At 42.3% G+C, this 23,879-nt stretch overlaps 1 protein-coding gene across 3 annotated transcripts; it reads left to right on the forward strand.

The window, feature by feature from the left end:
- Positions 1-2,957: 2,957 nt before the first annotated feature.
- On the forward strand, positions 2,958-23,668 carry cpt1ab (carnitine palmitoyltransferase 1Ab (liver)). Of its 3 annotated transcripts, none has more exons than XM_019894119.1 (19): positions 2,958-3,120; positions 7,748-7,912; positions 8,357-8,499; positions 9,069-9,240; positions 9,554-9,655; positions 9,915-10,052; positions 10,161-10,238; positions 10,599-10,706; positions 11,284-11,371; positions 16,464-16,659; positions 17,040-17,228; positions 17,295-17,400; positions 17,510-17,626; positions 17,823-17,987; positions 20,765-20,896; positions 21,009-21,161; positions 21,817-21,930; positions 22,045-22,137; positions 22,222-23,668. In XM_019894119.1, the coding sequence occupies exons 2-19, from the start codon at positions 7,772-7,774 to the stop codon at positions 22,306-22,308; spliced, it is 2,322 nt and encodes a 773-aa protein (XP_019749678.1). In that variant the 5' UTR covers positions 2,958-3,120; positions 7,748-7,771; the 3' UTR covers positions 22,309-23,668. The 3 variants fall into 3 exon arrangements, with proteins under 3 accessions (XP_019749678.1, XP_019749680.1, XP_019749679.1); XM_019894121.1 differs by lacking the exon at positions 11,284-11,371 and adding an exon at positions 11,840-11,924 and having other exon boundaries at positions 2,959-3,120; XM_019894120.1 differs by lacking the exon at positions 2,958-3,120 and adding an exon at positions 3,964-4,062.
- Positions 23,669-23,879: the final 211 nt, after the last annotated feature.

Here is a 23,879-nt window from a genome sequence, read left to right on the forward strand (position 1 = left end):
CTGTTCTTTTGAATGGCGGCGCGGGCACCCGCAGCAGATCCTCTCTCCCCTGAGGAAAGAAATTTCATCTGTGCTGCATGTTACACATGTAACACATGCACATTTGACAATGAAGTTGACATGAACATGAACTTTATTTAGAGAGCACTTTAACGAGCTGTAACAAAGTGCCGTAATAATAATAATAATAATAATAATAATAATAATAATATGACATTTAAAATTAAAATATTCAAGAAGAGTTCCATTTACATTTAGTATAAAATAGGTCCAGGGATTCATTCCTTCTTGTTGCACAGCCTACATTTTGTGTAAGGGAAAAAAGCCTGCTAGAAAATAGAGAACATCTGAAATGCATTTGGGGTTGATCAGAGGCACTTTAAATTAGTGGCAAATGTGTGCTGACTCACATTTAACAAAAGTTTCAGTTTGATTACATAATTCTGAGCACACCATTATTAAGAGAGGGTGTGTAGATTGACTACGTAGAAAGAGCTTCCTCACACAAATGAATAAACTTTGTAAATCACATTTATTAGTCTCATGTCTTGAATTTATTGCTTCAGCACCAACTCATGACGCCCCCTAGTGATGATTTATTGAACGTGTGCATCGTGAGTACATCTCATCCATCCATCCATCCATCCATCCATCCATCCATCCATCCATTTTCAACACCGCTCATCCTGAACAGGGTTGCGGGAGGGTGCTGGAAACCTATCCCAGCTGACTTCGGGCGAAAGGCGGGCTACACCCTGAACTGGTCGCCGGTCAGATGCGAGGCACATATAGAGACAAATGACCGTTCACACCCACATTCACACCGTCACTGGGTGGGAACTGAGCCCACACTGCCCGCACACATATTAGGCGAGTGTACCACTCAGTGAACTGTACATCTCAATTAATTCGAATACTGTACTTGAAAACTATATACTGTATCACAAGTTCAGTTTAAATAGCGAAACTCATGTTGTACACTGTACATTGAGACAATATTATTTTTCATAATATGGATTGAACTAATGAAATAAATCAAACTCTTCTATGATATTCTACAAAGTAAACTACTGAAACACATTCATCTTTTGCAATTATTTATTTATTTACTTATTTGCTTATTGATTCATTTACTGTACTTGTTTACCTGAAGTTGTTCTCTTGTCACTTATCTCAGATCGACTGCAAGTGTATGGGACTTTTTGATTATATATTATTATACTTATTGTTATTATTATTATTATTATTGTTATTATTATTATAGGGCAGACTGGTAGTCGACTGGTTAGCACGTCGGCCTCACAGTGCGGAGGTGCAGAGTTCGATTCCAGCCTTCTTGTCTGGAGTTTGCGTGTTCTTCCTGTGCCTCTGTGGGTTTTCTCCGGGTGCTCCGGTTCCCTCCCACATTCCAGAAACATGCGTGGCAGGCTGATTGAACACTCTAAATTGTCCCTAGGTGTGAGTGTGAGCGTGGATGGTTGTTCGTCTCTGTGTGCCCTGCGATTGGCTGGCAGCCGGTTCAGGGTGTACGCCGCCTGCTGCTCAAAGACAGTTGGGATAGCCTCCAGCACGCCCCGCGACCCTTGTGAGGATAAGCGGGATGGATGGATGGATTATTATAAATTACTTAGAGCTGCCAAAGCAAAAGTGAATAAAGGCATAAACCAGGTAAGCACCTGCCTACGGCTTTGTGACCACCTTGGAGCCCCAAACATCCATTAACATTCAAAAGTGCCTGATGTAGTCTTTTTTTCCACCTTGTTTCAATACCTCTGTTTAGTTACATCATCATTTAAGTATCTGCTTGTGATATTATTTTTATATTTAATTCAATGCTCTCTTTTGTACATGTATATACAATATATCCAAATTATTTTATTTGGACTGCCCGAAGACAGCTGGGATAGGCTCCAGCACCCCCCGCGACCCTCGTCAGGATAAGCGGATCGGAAAATGAATGAATGAATGAATGAATGAATGAATGAATGAATAATTTTATTGGTTCTTGCACTTAATTGTTGTTCTTGCTGTGACAGTTCAAAGCCGAGAAGATATTTGGTATCCCACTCAGTCATTTATGACTTGGAAACGACACATACTAAGCACAATAAAAATCTGATGGCACCCAATAAAAGTGTATTTAATACAGTGAATCCCTGTCAAATTGTGTTTTGCAACTCATTAATTCGTTATTTTATTATTGCATGCATTACAGTGTGGTTCTGGGAGTGCACAGCAGCAGACAGGAGAGCCCTGCAGAGGATCGTCAATAGTGCCCAAAAGATCATTGGCCACTTTCTACCCTCTTTGGACACCATGGCCAGCTCTCGCTGCCTCAGCAGCGGATAGGGAAATTTAATTTTTAGCCAGGTTAAAAAAAGTTGCAGTAATTTATCAGTGCAAATTATTTTAAGTAACCAGGAAGTAGGATTACTAATTTGTGTTGGGAATAGAAAGATATCATGTATATCTTCCTTAATTTTCTGGCATAGAATATCTGACATTTAAATTGCTAGTGCAATTTATTAATATTTCCATACAGATTTGAAATATTGAGGTATTGTGGCACACACAATTCTTTACTTACATAATCATACTAAAGCAAGTTAACCACACGTATTATACTATTTTACTTTTTCTTCCTAAAAGTGCTTTGCTGAGGTTTTTGGGACAACAACAGCAAACCTGTTCAAATCAAATGTAGGACGTTTTTAGATTAGAGTTGCCCATATGTGATCATTGGGGGCTCCTTTTTGCCTGTGACCCCGAGGTGGACGAGAAGGCCCCTTGGGTGATCCACGGTGTTTAATTGTTAAGAAAGTGGAGTAGAGTCGAGTGCACAAAAAAGAGCTCACGACCTTCAAGCAAAATCCTGACGTCACCTTTTAGTGTCCTCACTTACCTCTTACAGTACCCTATACCGGGACGGTCCTCCACGTGGCGCTGTTTCACTCGGAACGAACGTGACGTAGCAAAAGAAAAGGCGGTGTTCACAAGCTCTCATTCACGTAGCTTTTGTCGAACGTTTGCAGTCCACATTCTTCAGCAGCCGAACGGTGTCACATTGTGTCCAGACACCGTAGTCTTCCACACACAGTCTCGGATCCATAGGAAGGCTCGGTGAGTAAAAACTTTCCATGTAATCGCATCTTTCCATGGTCTTGTCTTGCCCACGGTGCGGTGAAGGGACGCACTCATTAAATATGGCTGCGACGTATTTGACAACACAAACGCTTTCAGATAAATGTGGCGAAATCTGGTCGTTGTTTATGATGCCGTCCATTCGAATATTTGAGTTGAGTTGTCAGTGCAGTGAGCGACTCGTGTGGCCCTTTAAATGCGTAGGGGAAAGACTCCCAACTTTTGTGTCAGGAAAGAAAAAAACACATTAAAGCTGTTCAGAGTAGAACATGTTTGACTCAGTTTAGCACGCACTCGTCATTCTACCACAGGTTGTTGAATTAGGTCGTCAGAACCGTTGTTGTACCTATTCCTTTTAAAACACTCCTTGGTCATTGATTAATTAAAACCATGCGTTACATTGTCCAGGTAGTGGGCAGTATCACTAGGTAAGATGTCCTTCCTACACTTATGTAGGCAATGGTGCAAATAGAGGTCATTCATTGTCATGGACACACACAGGGCACTTTGTCGTTCGGTAATAATGCATTGCATTAGATCTAAGCATCACAGGGGGGCGTGATGCAAACAAATAAGTCACAAACTAGGAATTAATTCTATTATGCGTTCGCCTGATTGTTAAACTCTGAAAAAGGCCAGTGGCGTTGCATTTCGGACTTGTGTATCAACACGTAAGAGACATGATGCACTGGAGGAAGGCTTTCTTGTCTTCGAGAAGGCTGCAGTGCATTATTGCATGCAAAACACAGAATTTGGTTATTTACACCGGGCTGCAAGCGAGTGACCCAGTTTTTGATGGACCACGTGCTCTAGCTGCTCCTCCCATACCGCCCCATCAATGGCAGACACGTATGTTGTGTGTCTTTGCCGATAAAATTGCGTGTTTCTGGAGAAGTTTGGTTGTGACGGCACCTTTGAATTGTGAGTACTGTAGTTGATGACGGGTCTGTAATGCACATTAGCGACGTTACGCACGTTGACTGTGGGGGTGGTTAACATCGAGGGAAATGTTTAAAAACATGGGACAATTTGACTCAAATGATGTATCTCTAAAATGGAAGCAGCACAACATGTACGCTTGTAGGTATGCATAGGAGGGTTTGTTCGTGTTGTTTCCAGCTTTTCCTCGGTATCCAAGCGAGTGGCACTGCTCGGCGACCTTTCGCCCAGTTTCCGCAGTGGAGGCTGTATCACGTGATTAAGAGGGGGAGGGGCGGTCTGCGGAGACACTGCTTTCTTGGTTGATTGAAAATGCCCACGCGACGTGTCCTTAAACCCGGACTTTCCCTCTGTTGGTGTCAGCGTGAGCTTTCCACATTAGTGATAAGCTCTTTTGTAATAACACGTCCAAACGTAAAATGATTGTTCAAATGCATTTTGTTTTGCATCGGGCAGCTGTAAAGTATGGGGATCCGTAGCCTAAGGCCTCCTAAAACAGTGCTGTCGTACATGTGGTTGTCATCCAGCTACTATACTATAGATTATACCATTATACCAGCTACTAACTAGCGCTAAGCTAACCTGGGTATTTACATATGTCATCACCCGTGCTAGGAGTGCCTCACGATCAGTAAATGTATTTCATAGTTTAATTGACCTTTGATGTTTTGCATTTTATGCAAATGTTATGATCGGCTGTAAGTCCTAATTCGCTGTCACTGATTGGATGGGTAAATTAAGACATGCTTGGCGACACAAGCTGGTTTATTATGGGGAAGTTCTGCACCCCTGTGCATATGTTTAAATCCCAAAACTATCTCAGTATATATTTTTTAAATAACTGTCACATGTTTTGTGATGTCACACATACAGTCCATGACAGCCAGTTAAGTTTTCTTTTTAATCTTGGCTGTGAAAAAACAAGTTGGTTGTGTGGGACTTGTTTGCGATATCTGAGTTATTTGCATTCTGTGCAACATTGCAGGACCTTGTGGGAGAGCATCTATAACAGGGGTGCCCAAGTCCTGTCCACGAGAGCCCCTTTCCAGCCAGGTTTAGATGTGTGTCTCTCTCCTCCAAAACACACGATTCAACTGATCAACTCATCAGCAAGCTTTGCAGAAGCCTGGTAGTGATCGTGACCATTTAAATCAGGTGTGTTGGAGTACAAAGACATCTCAAACAGGCTGTATGGAGGCTCTCAAGGACCGTGCTTGGGCATCCCGATCCTCAAAATGGTTGCACCAATATAAATTGAATCTGTCACCTGCATACGGAACACAAGGAAGAGCTTGCAAAGTTCAAGCAATGCAGCATGGAAAAAAAATTAGCAAATAACAAAGTGGACGCTAAAGCGAACGACGTTAGATATTGCCCGTCTGTCTAGCCGTGACAGCAAGAAGGTAATAGTTTGTGCTGGGAGTTTATACATTTAAATGGTTTTGCAGTTAACCAATCCTCTGAGGGCAGCCATAACTCTAGTAGAGTATCAATGAGACACAGTGATGTGCCGGGGGTTAATTATTATTTTTTTGTTCAGTCAGATTTCAGCATTGATGTGTTGTCCACATAATTTTTCCCAATGCCTCAACCACACGCACGTGCACTTTTTTTTTCTTTTCTATGTGGTGTACATTATTTTGTGATGGCGGTCCGGTGGTCGAGTAGTTTGCACTGTGAGGTTGACGCGCTGAGTTTGATCCCGGCTCTGGCCTTCCTGTGTGGGGTTTACATGTTTTCCCTGTGCTTGTGCGGGTTTTCTCCAGGTACTCCAGTTTCCTCCCACATTCCAAAAAACATTATGGCAGGTTGATTGAACACTCTAAATTGTCCATAGATGTGAGTGTGAGTGCGGATGGTTGTTCGTCTCTGTGTGCCCTGTGATTGGCTGGCAACCAGTTCAGGGTGTCCCCTGCCTACTGCTCGAAGACAGCTGGGATAGGCTCCAGCACCCCCCTCGACCCTTGTGAGGATCAAGCTGATTGGAAAATGGATGAATGGACATTTTATGATGTGATGGCGTTGAGGAGTGGATTTGGTCACTAAATGTCCATCGAAGGCCCAGGTTTGAAACTCACCGTTCGCCAATGGCTCTTCCAGTTGTTTCCAACCAAGAACTTTGATAATGCAGCAGGAAGTTAACCACCTTTACCCTAACTAACTACAATGGAATCTAAATCAGGGGTAGCAATCATTTTCATCCCTGGCCACGAGAGTTACGGTTTCCCTCGGAGGATCGGTTAACTGTGAAACCATTTAAATGTAAAAACTCCTTGTCATATTATTACATAATAACTTTGCGAATGCATTAATTCTTTTTTAAAAATAATTTATCTCCACCAATAAACTGATGAGTAAAGTGTTTATGAAATGTCAAGAAATATAGTGGCAAACATACTAACATTTACAACTCCTGTACAATTTATTAACACTTGGTTAAGATTAGACAAAATGCAATGGCAGTATGAATTAGCTAAAAAAAATACAGGGTTGAAAAATTTTTAAAGCCATTCTCATCTGAACTACAACGTTGAGCCGAAAGGACTGCATTGGTTTGTTTGTGGTAGCTTTGGAATAAAACTAGGCAATGAATGCAATTTTACAGGACATTTTTGAAGGCTTTATGGGCTACGTAAATTTATGGGGCAAGTTTGTGCATGTGTGTGTCTCCTTGTTTGGCTGACTTTTCACTGTACTGCCCTCTCAACAAGCTTCCCTGCAAGCGGTAACAATGATGAGGCAATCAGCCAAACTTGTTTTCATGAGCCAGAAAGATGAGCGTCCTTTCTCCTTTAACTTCCACATGTTGTCAACCAAGAACTGGAGTACAATCCTAACAGAAAAGTCGGTAAAAGAAAATGGCTCGCACGTGATTAAAATTGAGCAACGGGGCTAATCTCCGATTGTCACTTCGTGCTCCTATATTTGTATTTTACTGACAAACAACGCAAAATCACACATGTATAGAACAAATTAACAACCAGCGATGCACAACTCGATCACTGCGTTGTGAAGGGACCACATTAGCCAGTGAAAACAAATGAGTACGCAGCACAAGCAGCAACACCAAGCTGTTTCAAACAATAAAGTGCATACAGGAAAAGTGGTTAAGATTACACGACTGTCTGTGTCTTATGTGTTTTGTTGTATTATTTTGTCATTTCATGTTAACTGTTCTTTTGATAGTGGCGCTAGCACCCGCAGCGGCTCCTCTTGTTGTCGGGTTGAGAGGGAAGAAATTTCGTATGTGCTGTATGTTGGACATACAGCGCATTTGACAATAAAGTTGTACTTGACAATCACTGATTTACATGAAGTGGGCTTCTCCCTGATTTTACTGTGCCTCTGCCTTCTATGAGTCTGCTTGCTACTTTCAAAGCTTAATAACAAGGTTTCAAAGCTTAATAACAAGGTTCACTTTCACCAAGGCAATGGCCATAAAGGTCCTATCAGTGACTTAACATTGTTAACAACAACAACACATGATTCATCAATCACTTCAAAGGTGTAACAACTTCCGTTATGCAACGCATCCATTTCATCACTCTTGCCTTCCACCTCGGTGATTATCTATTAAAAGGTGAAACTAAAATGCGCAAGGTATGCACCTGCATCTCAGTGTTTTCTTGCATAATGAGGGCATGCTTTCTTTGTGCTTCCTTCACAGTGACATTGCACAGAAACAGCCACTATGGCAGAAGCTCACCAGGCAGTGGCCTTTCAGTTCACTGTCACCCCAGATGGCATCGACTTGCAGCTGTGCCATGAGGCTCTGCGCCAAATCTACCTCTCTGGTCTTCACTCGTGGAAGAAACGATTCATTCGCTTCAAGGTGAGCGGCACACTGTTGGCTTCAATGTGGCGTAGTCAGACCATTGAACCATTTGGGGCCATTTCAAATGCACTTACTGAACTCGTGCAACCTATTATTAAAATACTGTATATTTGTCTTTTGTTTGGGCAACATATTGCTCCATGAAAGCTATTTCTCGGCAATATTTGACATCATTGTTCTTTATAATTGTGCGAATTGGTGTACATTAATGAGCTTCCATTAGGTCACACACTCTCAAATAGCATGCCTGACATTTCTCTCTGTTACACCTTTACTTTACCTACTTGGCTTTTTACACACACCACTCCCCTAAATCACTCAAACATAATAAACTGATAACATTCTCTTCATAATCAGCTACCCGACTTTGACAATAAATCAATGTCAATCTTTGTTTCCTGGCTTGCCTTGACTTTGTTTGTCCTTTCTAACCTTTCACAGAATGGCGTTATGACTGGTGTGTACCCAGGCAGCCCCGCTGGCTTCATGGTTGTGGTCGTGTCTTACATGTCGTACAATAAATACAAACAGCTGGATCCATCTCTTGGCTTGTTTGCCAAACTGGGACAACACATGCCTATTAGGTAAGCCCTGTAGTGACTGCATCCAAAACAACAACAGAACAGAACCAGGGTAGCATTGTTGCCAATGGTAGAATCCCGGTTGGTTAAGATAAGATATCCTTTATTTGTCCCACACTGGGGAAATTTACAAATTATTTTTTTCAAAAGGTTATTGCACCTTTTGGTGCTAGAAATAGTAAATCCGCGTTGCATGCTAAACTAGCGAGCAAGTCCGGAAGATAGTCCCTTCGTTTAAAAGCATGTGAAATTATATGTTTTTATTCGGGCTGTGCTCGACTCGGTGGTGACTCAAATTAAGATATCTAAATCTTTTAAACAAGAACCATATTTGGAAAGACACCTGTTATAAGCTGCCCCCCGCCCCCCAAAAAAAGACAAGATCGAAGATTACTTAATTTCTTCATGCTCTATGAATTGATGCTCTAGCCAATTTATTTTCAGTCCTTCAGGAATTATGATTGTGTTAAAGAGAGTTGATATACCTGATCCAAGGTGCTGGTAGCTGAATGCTGGTATGGCCTTTGTGTCACTTCTTTTTTGTGTCACTTAGTTTTTTTTTTCCTCTGCAGTAAATATATGTCCACAGACAGTCAGAAGATTGTTGGTGGGGTATTGGTGGGCACAGGTCTGTGGGTGACCATAATCATGATCATGAGGAATGTCCTCAAGTGCCTGTTGTCGTGGCACGGTTGGATGTACGCACGCCACGGCTCAGTATCCTGGTCGACGCGGTTGTGGATGGTGAGGCACAATCATTGCACAATGTTCTCGTATGAGCTGTCTCCATATACTTAAGAATACAGACATTTTGGAAGAAAATGTGTCCATTTCAAACCTGTTATTTAGTTCTCATTCTTCAAAAATGGCCACCTCTTTCATCCAATTTCCAACTATTTTTATTATAAGTTTATTATACTTTAATGATTAATTTGCAGTCAGTGAAACCTGATATGTGAGCTGTCTATTGAGTCTTTTAACAAAGTGAATGAGTTTTGTTGACTTTTCTGTTTGACGCCACCGCATTCCAATGAACAATACTGCTTTTCTTTTCCAGCTGTTAGTTAAGGTGTTCTCTGGAAGGAAACCAATGCTCTATAGTTTCCAGAACTCCTTGCCACGGCTGCCTGTTCCACCTGTTAAGGATACCTGCAGAAGGGTATGTTCTGACAGGGGGGGAAAGGGTTCTTGTTTCCTTTGATAAATTTTCATCAGAGCAATGACAGGAGATCAAAGTTCATCCCTTCTGTTGTATCTATTTCAGTTATTATAATATGTATGCTCAGACGAAGGTTATGTCATCAACACGCTTTTTTTTTGTACCTTAGCAATTAAATAACACTGTAGCTCTACTTGTTTTCCTGACTTATTGTTTACACTTAACCGTTACCTTTTCCCCTGCATTTTTTAATGCTCAGTACCTTGAATCAGTCCGCCCACTAATGGATGATGAACAGTTTAAACGGATGAAGGGACTGGCTAAGGACTTTGAGTTGAATCTGGGTCCTAGACTGCAGTGGTACCTAAAACTGAAGTCATGGTGGGCCTCCAATTATGTGAGTCACAAAGAATTATTTTACCCCTTCAAATTGTTGTGGAAAGAACGTTCTCTCACAATATTACCTCATGTTCATCTCTGCCATTCTTCACATGCACCATCACAGGTCAGTGACTGGTGGGAAGAGTATATTTACCTTCGAGGACGAGGGCCCATCATGGTGAACAGCAACTACTATGCCATGGTAGGAAATCTCGCCCAGTTATTTGTTTGTAGAGAAGTATACGCCTGAATAGAGAATTTCATTCTGTCTGTTTCACTCACAAATCATACCTCGTACGCTTTCGGATTTGGAAATATTCTGTCTCATCAAGGTGGCTTTAACTACACAAATGAGTTGACCACGCAGTGCCGACCTTAAGCCATTGATAATTTGGGGAATCTGCACAGCAGTCCAACTTTCCCATCGTGAATGCAAGACTTCAACAGCAACATAATTTTATTCTCTCTCTCTCTCTCTCTCTCTCTCTCTCTCTCTCTCTCTATCTTTGTAATTACGTTGGCACATCTTGTACAAAGTGTATGATTCCTCTTCTGTCCGCAGGACTTTCTTTATGTGTTCCCCACCTCAATTCAGGCCGCCAGAGCAGGTAATGCCATTCATGCCATCATGCTCTACAGAAGGAAGCTGGACCGAGCCCAGATCAAGCCCGTGAGTATGGAACACCGTTAGAGTTCTCGCACCCCCCCAATTACGTACAAATGCTTTGTCAAAATGATTCATTCGTCCAATCAATTCTTTGGTACTTTGTGTGTGTTCACAATGCGCAACACTTCGAACCGTAACTGTAAAGTGACTGATTGTGGAGAGTGTTGCTGGCTCACAGATTTTGCTTGTTTGAATCGAGATGGTGTCCTGATTACTGGCAAAGCGAAATGATCAATGTATTTTTAACCTGTCCTTCTGCTTCTTCAGAGTGCAGTTGAAAGAATTGTAATGAATTTCCTGATGGCCAAATGTACTGCCAGCTTGACCTCCACCCCTTTCTTTCCTCCCCTCCCCCTCCAACCCGCATGATGCCCACATGCAAATTTCTAGTGTCCTAATGGAATCTTGGCACATTTTCTGCAGTATATTGCGTGAACTCACACTGACCCCAGCTACAAAGACTCGCTGTCTGTATGAATCTGTACAAATCCCCACGCATGGGCTTGCGATGTTAAACACTCACATTCAGTTGTCTCTGTCTTACTGTCTTGTCCTTTCGCTGTGTCGGATGCTGCGTTAGATATACTTGCTGGCAAACAAGGTTCCTCTGTGTTCGGCTCAGTGGGAGCGGATGTTTAACACTACCCGCATCCCCGGTTTGGAGACAGGTAAGATGAGGGGACCTGTGCTGTACCCTCTGAACCATACCCTTCCCTCTGACCCGAGCCATCACAATGGCAGCAGCCATTGGAAACCCCTGCCCCCTTGATTCTTTCTCGACAGCAAAGCCCTGAAACAGTGCAACCTCTGATTGGCTGCCATAGATATGAGTTTGAAAATGAATGCAAGTAGTTTGTGATGTATTTCTGAAAAGTCTCCACATTGGCGATCTCGGCTTTGCTGTTGGCATTGAAAGGGTTGGTCATTGGTTTCTGGTTCCTGTTTAAATCCCTCTCCCCTGGCAGCCTTCTGAGGTTCCTCTTGCTGCCTATCAAACCAATCGTCATCATTTCCTCTCCACCTCATCCATGCTTCTGTCCCTGTAGGTGTGTGTGTGTGTGTCTGCTGCTTTATCTGGATTATGGTGATTTAGAATGTCCTCTCGATTTGTTTGACTCTCCCCTCTTGCTTTTCAGCTCATGCTCCTAAACACTATTCCCATGTGTTCCGCCCAATACGAGCGTATGTTCAACACCACTCGTGTTCCAGGTGTAGACACAGGTAGAGTCTGCAGTGTTGCCTCCTCCACGCTACTCTGACTGTAATTGTCATTGGGAAATGTTGTCTCTCTGTGGGGAAAAAAAAAATCTGACCCAGTAGATTTCGTAATACTGTACTCACGTGTTCTGCTCCTTGCACATGTGGTGAATAATTTGCATGTGGCTGAAGTCCAGGTTCATTGTAAAAAAATGGTGGGTGAGATCTACAAGACCAACTAACCTGACCTGGCATGATTACTGTTTTGAATGCTAATTGCTTAATTGTAAATGTACAGCCAACGTATGAGTTATTTATTGCATATACCTACTTGGAAGCAGTTGTGCATTTGGAAGGGGTTTAATTTTTCGCGTTCAGAAATTAGTCAGGGGGTGTGTTTTGTTTCATATTGAGTGGCATGCCACACTTGTTGCCAATTAGTTGACTGGGCCATATCCCAGAGGAGCTCTGTTATATTGGATTGAGCTGTGTTCAAGGTGGAGGCCATTTTAGTGCAGTTTTGTTGTGGCCTTGAAATAATCCTGCATGAAACCCAAACTGAGGCTAAAGAAACACCACCATGAGACAAAACTGTCGATGTGGTGCAGCACTGAGCCGCTTTTTTTACTGCAACCTCCGTTTCCTGTTCTAAGCTGACACGGTTGTTTTCTGGTTGGTTCTTTTCCTGCTGTTGCTCCTCTTCCTCTGCTATTAATGCATTGCGTGTTCAGAGATGCACTTTTGTTTATGTCAGTAGTTGATTTAGCGGCACTGTCTTTTTGTCAGCTCTAACGAGACTTCCCAGGCACCTCCGATACGGATGGTGGGTTTTCTCTGAACAATAGAGAAAGAAGTATGCTTCCCAGTGACAACACTGCATACTACGAGGTGACATGGACCTCTGTTGGTTGCTCGTCATCCTCTTTGTCATCTTCATTATCAGCGTTTGACAACATACAGCTAGGAGTAGCAAAAAACACTTAACATCCTCTGGAATAAAATTCGTCGACTTCCATGGCCAAACCGGAGACCTCGTTCTGCTCCATGGGCGTCTCATCTGATTGCCGTGTTCAGTGTGGAAAACTCACTGCTGATTGTCCCATTCTGAGGCAATTATAGTGCTGTAGTGAAATACAGCCTGTGAAAAGAAAGTGGATGAGCAGTGTCTGAAGTGCGCGCTACCAATTCCACAATGATTCCTTTCAAGTCACGTGAAATGCCTTGAATACTTATTTGAACCTCATCAGTTTGGCCATGTGCCCAAATCTATTTTGTGACTGCAGGTTGATTGACTTATCATGACATATTTGCATTAACAAGAAGAGACATAGGTATACCTTTATAAAGTATCTGCAGAGTGTATATTCGAAAGCGAACACTTTTTACCTCAGGGCTGTGTTAGGTATCTGAGAGGGCACAAATAATTTGGAGTGTTGATTAGATCATGGTTGTCACAATCATACAAACTCCAATTCCAATCACGTTGGAATGTTGTGTAACACCTAAATAAAAAAGCATACCATGATTTGCAAATCCTTTTCCATCTATATCGAAGTGAATACAATACCTAAACAAAATGTATGTAACATTTTCCCAAAAAGGGGCGGACCGGTAGTCGATTGATTAGCACGTCGACTTCACAGTGAAGAGGTACCGGGTTCAGTTCCAGCTCTGGCCTCCCTGTGTGGAGTTTGCATGTTCTCCCCATGCTTGCGTGGGTTTTCTCCAGGTCCTCCGGTTTCCTCCCACATTCCAAAACCATGCATGGCAGGCTGATTGAACACGCCAAATTGTCCCTAGGTGTGAGTGTGAGCGCGAATGGTTGTTCGTTTCTGTGTGCCCTGCTATTGGCTGGCAACCAGTTCAGGGTGTCCCCCGCCTACTGCCCGAAGACAGCTGGGATAGGCTCCAGCACCCCTCGTGACCCTGGTGAGGATAAAGCAGTTCGGAAAATGGATGGATGGATGTTCCCAAAAAGCTCACATGAGCAGCAAAAGTTGATGAATGCTCAAAAAAAAGCCACCCAACCAAAAAAAAAAAAAACTGTTTGAAACATTCCCTAACTGAACAGGTTAACTGGAAACAGGTGACTGATACAATTGGGTATAAAAGGAGCATCCCTGAAGCACTCAGTTTTTCACAAGAAAAGATGGGGTGAGATTTACCACAGCTGTATGAGCAAATAGTCCAACAGTTTAAATAGATTTCTCAACCTATCGTTGCAAGGAATTTTAGGGACTTTTCATCATCTGCGGTCCATCATATCTTCAAAGGATTTGGATACATCTCTGCATGTAAGCCGCAAAACCGAATGCCTGTTAGCTTCGATTCCCTCAGGTGGCACTGCATCAAAAACCGACATCAATTTGGAAAGGATATCACCACTTGGGCTCAGGACCACTTCAGGCAACCATTGTCAATCAACACAGGCTGTCACAACATCTACAGATAGAAGGAAGTTAAAACATTAGCATGCAAAACAAAAGCCATATACATATCAACAATACTCAGAAACGCAGCCGGCATCTTTGGGCCCGTGTACATCTGAGATGGCCGGATGAAAAGTGGAGAAATGCTGTGGTCTGAGTTCATATTTCAGATTGTTTTGGGAATTATTGGGTGTTGTGTCCTCCCAGCCAGAAAGAAAAAGGACTGTCCAGATTGTTACCGAAAGTTAGCATCTATGTGGTGTGTTCGTTCCCATAGCATGGGTAGCATGCACATCTATGAAGGCACCATTGATGCTGAAAGGTACATACACGATTTGTTGCCATCCAAGCAATGTGTCTCTCAGGCACATTCCTGCTTATTGCAGCAAGACAATGCCAAGCCATTTTCTGCACTTGCTTCAACAGTATGGCTCCTTAGAAAAAGAGTGTGACTACACATTTGGCCTGCCAGCAGTCCAGACCTAACACATTGATAAACACGCCCCTGTCCCTTCTCTTTTACAAATGTTGCTCGCATCAAATTTAAATTGAGTGAATATTTGAAATATTTGACCTTAAGTTGAAAAGGGTTTGCAAATAATTGTATTCTGCTTTTATGTACTTTTCACGCAATGTCCCAATTTAATTAGAATTGTGATTTGTAATATACTTTTTACATGAACATCTAATGCAGGGGCCACCAACTCCGGTCCTTGAAAGCCTCTATCCTGCAGTTTTTTTCTATGTTTGCCCCCACCAACCCACCTGCTTCAAATGATCAGGATCATTATCAGGCTTCTGCAGAGCTTGCAGAATACCTGATCATTTGAATCAGGTGTGTATGAGGAGGGAAACATCTCAAATGTGTCTAATCCGAATTATTTCGAAATTGAAATGCACAAGGAACAGTTTGTCTTACCTGTTTGAGTTTGAATTAATGTGAGGATTTAATGGTTTTATGGTTGAGCATTGATAGCTTGTGTAGGTACATTTTAGAAAAGAAGATGGGAGTCGATAAATTGTTGAAAAAACTTACTGTACAACAACATTTTCCTTGATGGAAGTGAAGAAAGCAGAGCAGACTAACTATAATATGCATGTGTAGTACTTGGTGTTTCGGGGTCCATTCTTAGTATATGCGCACCCTTGTGTTGCCTGTAACAAGGTTAATCGCTGTTTGAACACTACGAGCATCACTGAGGCAATATGATTATTTACTTTGCATTGAACATACCAAAGCTACTTTGTCTCATTGCTACACGGTACTGTTCAAACATGCATGCATCAAACTCTTCCATGTTACATCCTCCTCCTTGCATGTCCTTCATTTCAAGCTCCCTTTTACTACACCCAGGTACACCTTTCCGTTTCTCGCAATGACCTTGTTTTACATCGTTGTTTCACATGTGACATGAATCAAAGCTTCATCTACATTTTGAAATTATCGCCGTAAATGTTACATCCTAACATGGACAGCTGTATTTTTGCGCCGGATCATATTTACTGTTTGGTGCACTCAGAAAGGATTCTGATCCCCCTTGAATTTTTCCACAATTACGTTTTGAATGAAATTGATGCCCTGAGTGTTCCATAAAAGATGTACAGTCCTTTTTCAGACTGTTATAACACCATAATTAAAAAAAAATCTATTTGATGTGATTGGAGCACCTTAACGGGAGTTAAATTAACATTAATTGTTTGATGCCTAAGGACAGTAACCCTATCCCTGAAAAAGCAACTCAGTAAAAAAGGTGACGTCAGAAGTTCTGTGCATCGTTTAACAATTGTGGAGCAGAAGTTGTGCCTTACAATATTCCTGGATGAGTTTCCAGAATGCTCGCTCCTTCAATATGAGGGGGGCTTAAAATGCTTTCTCAGGTGCAAGGCCTTAAATATACTTGTACCATATTTGCCTTGCTAAAGAATTTCCTGTCAAATTAATTTAAACCAGCTGATTTCCGATCAAATTGTACAAACATCTCAAAGATGATGAAGATGGCCTGAATACTCTCTGAATGCACCGAGATCTAATTTAGTTTGAATGAGGTTGTCTAGAGTACACAGGCAAACAGCCAATTACAGCCTCGCCGACTGTTTGCCCTTCCTCAACTTAGCATTGGTGCTTGTCCTCTAGATATCCTTCAGCACACGAATGAGAGCAAACACATAGCCGTGTACCACAAAGGCCGCTTCTTCAAGGTGTGGATGTTTTACGATGGACGGCTTCTGTTGCCACGGGAGATCGAACAGCAGATGGAGAGGATCCTGGCTGATCGGTCTGAGCCCGCGCCAGGAGAGGAGAGGCTTGCTGCCCTTACTGCGGGGGACAGGTGGTGCATGGCCGCATCAGTCATTTATTTATGAGCACAATTGACACTGAATTGCAGAGCAAAGGGCACGTGTGTAAATAAAATTACACATCACGTGATGATTTTAGTTTCCGCGGTGGTGTCCAAATTAATAGCTGTAATTAAAAGAAAAACTGAAGAAAGCCTCCAAAAATGTTTTCACTGTGATAGCTTTTGTGTCTATATATACAAATGCATCAAAACATGAAGACATATTTATTCATTTACATAAAGTGAAGACAAAAATGCTACATTTTTAAAAGCCTAAAGATGGTTTTCTTATTATTTACTCTTTGCAAACAACAAACAAATTGGATCCGTTTTTATGTATGCTTTGCTTCATGTCCATTATCTTTGCGCAGGACGCCATGGGCAAAGGGCCGCGACACCTTCTTCAGCCGTGGCAAGAACAAGCAGTCTCTGGATGCCATTGAGAAGGCAGCCTTCTTTGTGACCCTGGACGAAACAGAGCAGCGGTTTGACGAAAGCAGCCCAGTCAAGTCTCTGGATAGTTACGCCAAGTCTCTGCTCCACGGAAAGTGCTACGACAGGTTTGATCATTGGATGAAGCACAAACCTGTTGAGTACCCTGACAGTGTTTTCCCCTTTGTACTTAGGTGGTTTGATAAATCCTTTAACCTGATCGTTTTTAAGAATGGCACCATGGGTCTGAATGCTGAGCACTCCTGGGCCGATGCTCCAATCATTGGTCATCTGTGGGAGGTGTGTCATTGTCCCTGAAATGATATTGAATTGAGTTTTTGTGTTTTGTAACACCAACTCGTATTGAATCAATAGTCATGCTTAACCATGAATATTACTTATTTGGCAGCATGTGCTTTCCATGGACCCATTTAAGCTTGGCTATACTGAAGACGGTCACTGCTGTGGGGAGCCCCATCCCAACCTGCCTGCCCCCCAGAGACTGCAGTGGGACATCTCAGATGAGGTAAGATCAGCTGTAGTTGCGATTTGCATGACCACAGGACTTGCCTTCCCCCTGCTGGTTACGGCTTGCAGTAGTCTTAGCCGTATGCAAAGAGCTAAAGCAACTTCCATTTTATGCTAACTGCAGAGTGTTCGAAATATGTTGTCAACGGTGTACATATGTTAAGTCAAGCGTGTCGCCTTTGCATTTCTTTTAGTGCCAAGGGATCATCGACTATTCTTTGACAATTGCAAGGACTCTGGCTGACGATGTGGACAGCCACATTTTCCCCTTCAGTGATTTTGGCAAGGGCCTCATCAAGAAGTGCCGCACCAGTCCTGATGCCTTTATCCAGATTGCCCTGCAGTTGGCTCATTACAGGGTTTGTACTTTCAGCCCCCTGGCCAGATACTAAATGATTTTGTAAAATCAGTTTTTGTGATAGTACTTATGTTGAAATTTATATTCTCACAATTCTGTCTTTATTTCCCATTTTTTTCTGTGTGATTGATGCGTTGGGATTTTATTTATTTATTTATTTATTTATTTGTATCCCTACCGTGAAGGGCTTCACTGAAAACCTAAAGCAGCAGCATGCCCATTGACTGTCTTAGAATTCCAGCAGAGGGCAGTCAAAACTTCAAATCACAATGAGCTGCTATAAATTATCAGCAAACAGGTTTCATCAGCTGTGCTCTGGAATGTGTGTGTGTGTGTGTGTGTGTGTGTGTGTGTGTGTATATATAATTGTTTGATGCCTAAGGACAGTAACCCTATCCCTGAAAAAGCAACTCAGTAAAAAAGGTGACGTCAGAAGTTCTGTGCATCGTTTAACAATTGTGGAGCAGAAGTTGTGCCTTACAATATTCCTGGATGAGTTTCCAGAATGCTCGCTCCTTCAATATGAGGGGGGCTTAAAATGCTTTCTCAGGTGCAAGGCCTTAAATATACTTGTACCATATTTGCCTTGCTAAAGAATTTCCTGTCAAATTAATTTAAACCAGCTGATTTCCGATCAAATTGTACAAACATCTCAAAGATGATGAAGATGGCCTGAATACTCTCTGAATGCACCGAGATCTAATTTAGTTTGAATGAGGTTGTCTAGAGTACACAGGCAAACAGCCAATTACAGCCTCGCCGACTGTTTGCCCTTCCTCAACTTAGCATTGGTGCTTGTCCTCTAGATATCCTTCAGCACACGAATGAGAGCAAACACATAGCCGTGTACCACAAAGGCCGCTTCTTCAAGGTGTGGATGTTTTACGATGGACGGCTTCTGTTGCCACGGGAGATCGAACAGCAGATGGAGAGGATCCTGGCTGATCGGTCTGAGCCCGCGCCAGGAGAGGAGAGGCTTGCTGCCCTTACTGCGGGGGACAGGTGGTGCATGGCCGCATCAGTCATTTATTTATGAGCACAATTGACACTGAATTGCAGAGCAAAGGGCACGTGTGTAAATAAAATTACACATCACGTGATGATTTTAGTTTCCGCGGTGGTGTCCAAATTAATAGCTGTAATTAAAAGAAAAACTGAAGAAAGCCTCCAAAAATGTTTTCACTGTGATAGCTTTTGTGTCTATATATACAAATGCATCAAAACATGAAGACATATTTATTCATTTACATAAAGTGAAGACAAAAATGCTACATTTTTAAAAGCCTAAAGATGGTTTTATTATTTACTCTTTGCAAACAACTAACAAATTGGATCCGTTTTTATGTATGCTTTGCTTCATGTCCATTATCTTTGCGCAGGACGCCATGGGCAAAGGGCCGCGACACCTTCTTCAGCCGTGGCAAGAACAAGCAGTCTCTGGATGCCATTGAGAAGGCAGCCTTCTTTGTGACCCTGGACGAAACAGAGCAGCGGTTTGACGAAAGCAGCCCAGTCAAGTCTCTGGATAGTTACGCCAAGTCTCTGCTCCACGGAAAGTGCTACGACAGGTTTGAAAAGATGCATGGGGGGGTTGGATGAAGCACAAACCTGTTGAGTACCCTGACAGTGTTTTCCCCTTTGTACTTAGGTGGTTTGATAAATCCTTTAACCTGATCGTTTTTAAGAATGGCACCATGGGTCTGAATGCTGAGCACTCCTGGGCCGATGCTCCAATCATTGGTCATCTGTGGGAGGTGTGTCATTGTCCCTGAAATGATATTGAATTGAGTTTTTGTGTTTTGTAACACCAACTCGTATTGAATCAATAGTCATGCTTAACCATGAATATTACTTATTTGGCAGCATGTGCTTTCCATGGACCCATTTAAGCTTGGCTATACTGAAGACGGTCACTGCTGTGGGGAGCCCCATCCCAACCTGCCTGCCCCCCAGAGACTGCAGTGGGACATCTCAGATGAGGTAAGATCAGCTGTAGTTGCGATTTGCATGACCACAGGACTTGCCTTCCCCCTGCTGGTTACGGCTTGCAGTAGTCTTAGCCGTATGCAAAGAGCTAAAGCAACTTCCATTTTATGCTAACTGCAGAGTGTTCGAAATATGTTGTCAACGGTGTACATATGTTAAGTCAAGCGTGTCGCCTTTGCATTTCTTTTAGTGCCAAGGGATCATCGACTATTCTTTGACAATTGCAAGGACTCTGGCTGACGATGTGGACAGCCACATTTTCCCCTTCAGTGATTTTGGCAAGGGCCTCATCAAGAAGTGCCGCACCAGTCCTGATGCCTTTATCCAGATTGCCCTGCAGTTGGCTCATTACAGGGTTTGTACTTTCAGCCCCCTGGCCAGATACTAAATGATTTTGTAAAATCAGTTTTTGTGATAGTACTTATGTTGAAATTTATATTCTCACAATTCTGTCTTTATTTCCCATTTTTTTCTGTGTGATTGATGCGTTGGGATTTTATTTATTTATTTATTTATTTATTTGTATCCCTACCGTAAAGGGCTTCACTGAAAACCTAAAGCAGCAGCATGCCCATTGACTGTCTTAGAATTCCAGCAGAGGGCAGTCAAAACTTCAAATCACAATGAGCTGCTATAAATTATCAGCAAACAGGTTTCATCAGCTGTGCTCTGGAATGTGTGTGTGTGTGTGTGTGTGTGTGTGTGTGTGTGTGTGTGTGTGTGTGTGTATATATATATAAAATATGAGATTTAAAAAATGGATAACAGCCTAAATTTCCTATCACCAAACAGGACAAGGGCAAGTTCTGCCTGACCTACGAAGCTTCCATGACACGTTTGTTCCGTGAGGGTCGAACCGAAACGGTCCGTTCCTGCACTACGGAAACGTGCACTTTCGTCCATTCCATGATCAGAGATGAGACTGTAAGAATCATCTTTTTTTTTTTTTTTTTTTTTTTTTTTTTGCAGTTGCTTCTCCTATAATGGATTGCGATGTGCTTCTGCTGAACAACACTTCTTCTCTTCTCTTTCTCAGAGAGACCAACGTCTGAAGTTGCTCAAACTTGCAGCAGAGAAGCACCAGAACATGTACCGCTTGGCTATGACCGGCATGGGCATTGATCGCCACCTCTTCTGTCTTTACGTGGTTTCCAGGTACCTGGGAGAAGACTCGCCCTTCCTCAAGGAGGTATAAGTGTTTTAATGTGAATTTTTTAATTTTGTCAGGAATACTGGGGACTGTCGGAAGTCACCGCAGTCCAATTCGACATTGAGGCTGTTCAATCTTTTATTTGTCCAAATTTATTTCCCCCCCCTCATAAACCTTTTGCCATAATATATTCTAATTAGGCAGCAAAATGTACTAGTGGTTAGCATGTCTGCTCAAGGGAAAGATGTTCTAGGTTCGAATTCCCTCTCTCGCCCTTTTGTGGGGAGTTTGCACATTCTCGCTGTGCTTGCATGTTTGTTTTTTCCCCAGGTGCTCTGGCTTTCTCCTGCACTCCAAAATCATCCGCCTTTCTTTTTGTAACACTCTCAAACTAAACCAAAGTTAACTTGATGATCTATGTCAGAGATGGAAGGTCACAAGCAGAATAATTAACTGCTCTTCCATTCAATGGTGGTAGCTTCGCATCCACTTTTTGTGGCATTTTTATTCACCTTGACATTTTTCTCATTTAAAATATGTCTTGTCTCAATAAAGGTTGGGAAATGCCCTGTTTGAGCATTTACTGACAGAAAATGAAAAATTATCAATAGTATTTTTTAGGGGAGGGGCAGTGGGCTCCCCCTTTACGTTTTTCCTGAGCAGAATGGTAATTTTCAGGTCTTTTGGTTTTTAGGTGCTATCTGAGCCGTGGAGGCTATCCACGAGCCAGACGCCGCTGCAGCAGGTGGAGCTGTTTGACCTTGTCAGTCACCCTGAATATGTGTCGTCTGGAGGCGGCTTTGGACCGGTAGGTTGCCCACACAGCTCAACGGAATCCACGAAACACGGATTGTTGTGGAATATGTCAGCATAGTCCGCAGATTGGGAAGAACCTCACTTGTCTTTTTGTTCCCTCATCAAGGTGGCCGATGACGGTTACGGTGTGTCTTACATCATCGTTGGAGAAAACCTGATCAACTTCCACATCTCCAGCAAACACTCCAGCCCAGAAACTGTACGCTCGCCTGTATTTTACCGCGGTGACTCTTGATCTTTATGTTGACTTGTTTAAATCTTGCTCTTGGTTTCTTCTCGACAGGACTCTCACCGTTTTGGTGGCAACATCAGACAGGCCATGTTGGACATACTTGACCTCTTCCAGCTTGAGAACAAAGCTTGCAAGTGAGGGCCTTTCTCTGCTCCATCTCACGATGCGTATTCTTCCTGAAGCTGTACAGAATCAAATATTGGTTTGGGTTATTTTGAGGTGATGTTACACGAACAAACTGGTGTATTGGGATGCTTTTACAAACCTTGCTCTCATTTTATTTGTGAGGTGTTTATGTGGACTGTACGTACATGGCAAATTGTGGATTCTAGTGGCGTTTGCTGCACGTAGTGCGCGCATTCACATTTCAATTTACAGGACTGTACGCACCAGTGCCTTATGATGAACTGCTTGTGTGAAAAGGGCAGGAAGGGAGGAGCGATCAGATCTGACGTCTCTTATTTCCCATCATCTGAAGCACTGAGCAATATCCAATATCTAAGGTTTTCATTTGCAATGTGGTGTGAGATATATTTGCTGCTTTGTTCCGTTGTTTATTTTCTTTGAGGTCTGCTTCCATTTCATTAGTTGCAGTTGCACGCGACTTCCACTTGTCAAAATTGCCTTGTCGCGATTTAGTATCGTGCTGATTGTCAAGCATTTCAAATCGAAACCCATGATCAGCTTTGGGCCAAAGAGTGAGCTGGATTGTAGAAGACTTCGAGCTGTTTCCATCAATGGGCTCCTCAATGCCTTTCTGAATCATGCACATATGATTAACTTGTTGCGTGTTCATGTATGATGTAGTGACAAAAGTTTGTCTTGTTTTCATCCTCAGGGTTTGCTAACTTGGTGTAGAAAAGTGCTTTTACTTCCAGCATGTATATGTACAGCGGTAGTTGAGATGCAGTTCGATGCGGCCATGATGAGCCGCATCGGGGATGACGGTCCCTCGCGCAGTCACAACGTATGGTCACAATTGTTCATTAACGACTTAGTAGTTGTACACTCCATGAATGAAATGGTTTTGTCACGTCACATCAATTCTATGTTTCATTAGTCCATTTGGAAGTTGTGACATGAGGGCATGTGTCGTTGCTACTCTTATCATGCATGCAACAGAAAATGGGGTCTGGACATCTTTCCAGTCTATCATGAGCAGTTGTCTTGCCTAGAGTGCATTTCTATTGTGTATATGCTGCCGGTACATTTTATTTATTTTTACCAAATTTTAGAAACGCACAGTGAACAGATGTAGACATGCTTATTTACCAAGGCTTTTTCTTTTTCTGCTTTTAGTACTTCTCCCATCTGTTGTTGACTGCCTTTGCCAGTAAATGTAATCGTATGATTTATCGGAAAACATTCATGTTTATACCGCTGCATGTTTTTTGAAGATGATGCTGTAAATGTTTGCTTGTAATTTAAGGTAAGAAATGATAAGCAGCTGTTGCATACCAAAAGTTTTAACAATAAAGTGAATTTCAGAAAAAAACTGGGTATGATAGTCTCTTGTGTGTTTTTGTCAAATCAATCAAACTTTTAGTTTCACCTTTAATCATGCATCATTAGCTATTTGTATCAAATATACGGCACATAGCTGTCCTGCTTATATTAAAAAAGGCACATGAAAGATAAAGAGATCCTTTTTTCGATGTATTCATCTACAGCAGTTACTCTGAAGCAAATTGTAAGGTTTTCATTAAGTA

This window comes from Hippocampus comes, unplaced genomic scaffold (assembly GCF_001891065.2).
Source record: "Hippocampus comes isolate QL1 unplaced genomic scaffold, H_comes_QL1_v1.1 scaffold104, whole genome shotgun sequence".
NCBI classification, from domain to species: domain Eukaryota; kingdom Metazoa; phylum Chordata; class Actinopteri; order Syngnathiformes; family Syngnathidae; genus Hippocampus; species Hippocampus comes.